At 51.1% G+C, this 6,000-nt stretch overlaps 1 protein-coding gene across 1 annotated transcript in view; it reads right to left on the bottom strand.

Moving 5' to 3' along the window:
* Window positions 1-2,127: 2,127 nt before the first annotated feature.
* The window catches only part of LOC125939648 (solute carrier family 22 member 6-B-like), a 52,275-nt gene continuing 48,402 nt past the window's right edge, over window positions 2,128-6,000 (bottom strand). The window contains exon 10 of the mRNA XM_049673202.1: window positions 2,128-3,241. Within this exon, the coding sequence (XP_049529159.1) occupies window positions 2,801-3,241 (441 nt within the window). The 3' untranslated portion in view covers window positions 2,128-2,800. The remainder of the gene's footprint in view (window positions 3,242-6,000) is intronic.

Raw genomic sequence — 6,000 nt, 5'->3', positions numbered from 1 at the left:
ACTCCAAGAGTTGCATGGCATTGTAAGTGATAGCGGCGTCAACGCCCACCACTATCGATGGGCGCTCTCACGGTGGGCCCTGAAAAAAGGTATATATTGATAATGATCTAGTAAAATACAGTTGTATCTTTTCTCGTCATGCGTATATAAAATGAATTAGGAATTTTATTTTCGTTGAATGAATCTAACTGCGCCTCGCTTTAATTTAAAAACGCTTTTTTTCTTTCCGAGTGTTTATTCCCTCCAAACATAGTCGCGCTTCAATCGCTGCTCCCATAACCACCCTTGCTGATATCGGTGACAATTGGTTCTGAACCGCTTTTCGCCCGAAGCTTCGCGACCTATGTGGATCGACCTTGGAACATCTGCCACGAGAGAGGTGTCCGAAGTAGACGACAGTTCGGCCGACGCACTGCCCGCTGCACGACCGCCAGGCCAATCGACGACCGCGAATCTGCGCGCCATCGGCGACGTAAACATCGTCTGCAGCCCCTGTTCCTAGCAAAATACCTACCGCTAGATAACATGACGCGTAAATTGTACATTGTACGAAAAAAAAAATGTCACAGTTTCACCCTAAGGGCGAAGCAATGAATGCGATAGCAACACAGCAATGTCATACGAAGTAAGGTGAGCGGCTTTGGTAGCAATATGAATTGTAGTAAACATGAGCTGATTAAGTAAGCAGGTGTGCTGCGGCGTAAGTAGACCGACATGAAGAGAGACTCGATCACCACGAGAAGGCGCGTGTGAAACGGTGGTGTTGATGAGAAGCGCTGCCCGTGGGCAGCGCGTGCGAAGGGACACACCTGTAGCGCTGCACTGCCGATCCGGGCAGCATTGCATGTGTAGCGTGCGTTGGAAACTGTGGCCCGACTATTACCAACTGTGGTGTGAGCGCGCACAAACAAACATGAATAGATCACACTGAATGACTGCAGACGACTGTGAAAACGCTGGCAGCAAGCGCATATACGCCGCAGCGGGCGAAGGTACGTGCGGTCTATCGCTTCAACGGAAACTGAGTGGCGAATGCACAGCGCATAAAGGTCAGAGCCGTGTCGAGATAAGAGACGGTGCGAGCGAGCGACGAGCGCGGTTGTTGGCAGAGTGTTTCCGGCGGACTGCAACGCCGGAAGCTCGCTTTGCAAATGGCCTCCGAGCTCGCTCACTTTGCGCATCGTGCCGTCTCGGAGACTAGTTTGTTTGCCTCTTGCGTCTACCGCCACTTCCGCCGTCGGCGCTGCATTCTGGCATGCTCTAGAGTGCCTCGATGCGCGCGCCCCCGCGGGGCGCGCGGGCATCAAGGCACCCTAGCATGCTCAGTCTTGCGGCGCCGAGCGAGCGTGAACCGGCGGCGCATTGTTCTCCATGCCGTCGGCCGCCGCCGCCGGTTAGCGCCGACGCCGAAATTCCGTCGAAGATTTCTCCCTTGTGGTTGCGCCTTTAGAGGAACATGGCGGTCGTCAGCAGGCGCTGAATTTGAGCAGCATTTTGGGTAAAAAAGTCGACCTATATTCGAATAAATACGGTAGTTCCCTGTGCACTAGCATCGTCATCTGTACTATTATTTCTTCCCTTTCTCCCTTCCGTCCACGCAGGGCAGCAAGCTACAGAAAGCTGCTCCCGCCGTCCTGCTTTTGTCACATTCAAAATATTCTCTACCCCATCGCCAAGTATGTAGCGGTTGATTGTTCTGTATAATTTTTTTCAAGATGATTGTTACAACACCCGATTTTTGCCCGCCAGTTTACCGATTAGCCACACTGGTATTCCACTCAGTCTGGCTGCCGTACAGTTTGGTATTTTCTCTACCACCTTTTTCCAGTCGAGGTTGTCAGGACGAAATCCTTTTCTGCATATGTTCAGCTGCTATTGTACAGCATACGCTATAGTACAGACTATAGCGAAATAAATAAATGGCTAGTCGGCCGCTGTCTGCAATAGGTGGCCAGCCTTGATTTCTTGCGATAGGGTGTACATCTTGTCGGCATACCTGCCCAAGATAAAATAAATAAGCGTTGGCGCTAAGTTTCAGAACACCTGCGGGCCCGAGTTGGCAACGGTCAAGATGCAGCGAACATGCTCAGCACTAGGTCCACAATGAACGGACACAACAAGAAAGGGAATAAATGTTTATTTACTAGTTGCAACGAATGTGCGCCGTTGCAGTGACGTCCCGTTAAATGAGTGAGGGTGGCAAGCTATCGCCCATTCAAAATTTATAAAAAAACAAAGCCGAATTTCCGGACATGATGGGGTGCAGTAAAAAATTTATAATGAGCGCAATGAGTGGTGAATCTACGCTTCTGTCAGAAGCACTCGGAAAGTGGACGATTAAAAACACGCTTCAAATACGCCTTTATGGAAGGAAAGGCTGTTATAAAAATAGCGAAGAATAAGCAATAGAGTGACGCAGCTTAACCACAATATGGTAGTGACTTAGCGCTTTTCCGCATTCCCGTGTTTAAAGCAGTCGTTGGCAATTTGTTTATGAAGGGACCTGCGGAGAGATTTCATTGCGAGTGCTCGAAGAGCTAAAGTCAAGTTAGGCAAAGGCTATCTTGCACACGACTATCGAAAAGTCCCACGATAGCAAGAATAATCGAAAAGCGGTGTTGAGGGACGAACAGAGAACACACACGATCAGGGAACATGACACTAAATGCAAATCACGTACCGAGGTTTCGATCTGCAAGAGTTAAACCAGATGACACCCGAGGAAACAAAAAGACAACTTCAGCTTTTTCCTGCGTCACTATCCCGTTTCTGCGGGAAGGTGCTAGAAATATGGCACCACTCAGAAGCTATGCTCGCGCCTAAGCGCGGGAATAGCGGCAGCGCCTCCAGGAGAAGCAACGGCACCAGCGACAGAGGCAGCGATGGCGGCACCTCGCCGTACGCCGATTACCCGCTCGAAAGAGGCTAACTCCATAAGAATGGGGCTGTCCGCAGTCTTGGTGAGGTGGCCCCAAATCTTGTTAATGCTGGCTCCAGCCTCGTTGGCGCCGAGTTCACCTTCGTTGGGGCTGAACCCAGCATTATCGTGTACCGCAGTGTGCCCAGCGCCGTTAGCGCTGTCTGCAACCGATCCAGCTGTTTCCAAACTTCCCGAAGCCTCGGCGTTGGCCACGAAATCCGGCAGCGGCCGCCCCTTGGTCTCTGGCCAGGGTATCAACACCACGGCCGCGACCAACATGATGATCGCGTGGAAGACGGCGTCCCACGTTGCGTTGCCAAACTGCAAACACCAGATCAATGGTCAAGGGAACGTCAGAGAGTGCCGCTGTTACATGGCCATAAATGTACGATACAATAGCGAAGCGAGGAGCTCAGCTTCTGCTCACGTGCTGTCTACTTAAAGGGACCCTGAAACGATTTTGACGATTTTGTACAAACGTACTGAGTCGTTAGAGTAGGTCCTTCTGATCATTAATTGGCCCATCGAAGCGTGCCACGTAAAGCGTGTAATTAATTCTAAGATTTTAGAAAGGTACAGCACTACCGATCGCAGCACGCCAATGGGCTGAGTTTTGTGGCCGAGTGACGCGATTTGACCATATCACGTCAGTAGGGCTAGCTATCCGATTAGCTGCCCAGGGCGCGCCATCGATATTTTTTCCAACACTATGGTGAACAATTGTTTTTAATAGTTTAGATGTTAGTTAATTTGTTTCTATAAAGAGAAAGTAACAGAAAGAGCGCACAAGGACATGTATCACTACACTAAAAGCACTTCCGGCCCACAGCAAGTGTCGTCTGCTTGTGTTAAAACGTGCTCCGTGTTGACGAGAGCTGCGCGGTCAATGTTGGTGTTCTTTTCGCGAGGACCATGGTTCGCCCTTGTTGCGTTGTGGGCTGCAAGCGTAGCGATCGCCGACATGTCAAGCTTCGACATCGTGCCCCGCTGCAAGGCAGCAGACGAGCGGAGTGGCTGCAGCGCATCGGACTGTCGGTATCCAAACGGTGCCAGCATCTACGCGTTTGCAGCCGTCACTTCACGTCGAAGGATTGCCACAATAGAGTTTAGCGTGTCCGGTAGTTAGGTAATTAAACGCAAGTGCACAGGCCGTTTTACCACGTTTTACGTGATGGAGGGAACGACGACGGCGAAGTGCCTCTTTGATAGAACGCTTCTATCTCTGTTCCTTGCATTTTGATCAAGTTTTACACGTTTTTCGGGGACTCTGCTCCCTGCCTCGTGGCAACGAACGCGGAGCCTTCCACAGGCCCGCCCTGCCTGAGGTCTGCTATGGCAAGCTCCCCGGGAAATCAACGCGCCTGGTACAGCCCCAGCGAGGTCATCAGCGAGGCTCACTTGATGCTCTGGGATCGGTTGGCATTGGTGGCCGCGTGCACCGGTAGACCCGCAACTAGTTACACATGAGGTCATTCTTTGTGCAGACCGAGTACGGTCCGACGTCTCAACACTGCACATACCGTGGTGTTCCCCAAGGTGGTGTCTTGAGCCTCACACTAGTTCCACCTTGTTCTTGTCGGTCTCGTGGAACGCATACCAAATGATGTCCATACATCAATGTATGCCGATGACATCTGCGTGTGGACGTCAGGTCGTAACACCCGTCCTCAGGTGCTCGCGAGACTTCAAAAATCTGCGACATCAATTTCTGCGTATCTCAGCGAACAAGACCTCCAGATTTCACCTGAGAAATGTGCGCTGGTCGCGTTTACGCGGAAGTCAATGACGTCTTACGCCATATCCATCAATAGGCAAAACATCTGTTACGCCAGGACGCATAGGTTCTTAGGGGGTGATCATTGATCGAGATCTCAGCTGGAGTCCCCATGTGACCTATCTGAAGAAACGCCTAATGGCCATTTCACACGTTTTCAAATTTCTTGGAGGGTAAACGTGGGGAGCGTCAGTACACGCAATGTTACAACTCTACAGGGCACTGTTTCTCGGATATCTGAGGTACAGCTTACCTGTAATGAGCAATACCTGCGGAAGCAACATCCGCACAATATAAAGTGCTCAGGCGCAGGCACTAAGGGTTTGTCTTGGATTGCCACGATGCACATCGACAGCGGAAACAACTGCAATAGCTCAAGATTACCCAGTGACAACTCATATGACATTGGAAGTGCTCAGAGCACACATCAGGCACATTGCCCGCTCCCCTCTCCATCACTTCGCCACTTTGCCGAATGACCGACCCAATGCCTCCTTTTGCAGGCGATATCGCCGTACCGTGACTGCCTCTCTCGAGATTATACGCCTGCCGAGAGGCTGCTATCACCTCGTTGGTGTTTGGCTCGTCCACAAGTTCGACTCTCGGTACCAGAGATTCAAACGAAAGGAGGACTCTCGTCCCCAGCTCTCAAGCAGCTATCTCTCCTCATGCTGCACGAGACATACAAGGACCATTTTCACATTTACACTGATGGCTCGACAACTCTTGACGGATCAACAGGGACTGATCTTCCCCGCAAAAGCCGTGACCCTTCAGTTTCAAACTTCTCACCGGACAACGTCGACTGCGGCGGAGCTTGCTGCACTTCGCTGCGCACTTCACATGATTCACGAAGACTTACCACGAAGATGGAGCATATTTACAGATTCGAAGGCCGCCCTGCATTGTCTGCTATCCACTCTACGTCGTGGACCACAAGACCAACTTGTGCTGGAAATAAGGTACCTTTGTCACCAACTAGCAGAAAAAGGACATGACATCACTTTTCAGTGGCTCGCAGGCCACTGTGGCATCACTGGGCGACGAACAGGCCGATGAAGCTGCGAGGAGGGCTCACGAAAATGCTGTGAAGGAACCCATCCCGTTATCAAGAGCCGATGCAGCAACAAAGCTTCGCATAATCACGCGTGATTCCACGCGAGCCATGTGGAACACACCTGGTTTCCAACATACTCGACTGCACCGCCTGGACCCATCCCTCCGACTACGCATTCCATCGGGACTTTTTCGAATCGAGGACAACTGCTCTCTGCCGAGTGTGGCTTGGGGTATCCTTTACGAATGC

Source organism: Dermacentor silvarum, chromosome 1 (genome assembly GCF_013339745.2).
Source record: "Dermacentor silvarum isolate Dsil-2018 chromosome 1, BIME_Dsil_1.4, whole genome shotgun sequence".
NCBI lineage: Eukaryota > Metazoa > Arthropoda > Arachnida > Ixodida > Ixodidae > Dermacentor > Dermacentor silvarum.
This window is presented reverse-complemented; position numbering and strand designations above follow the sequence as displayed.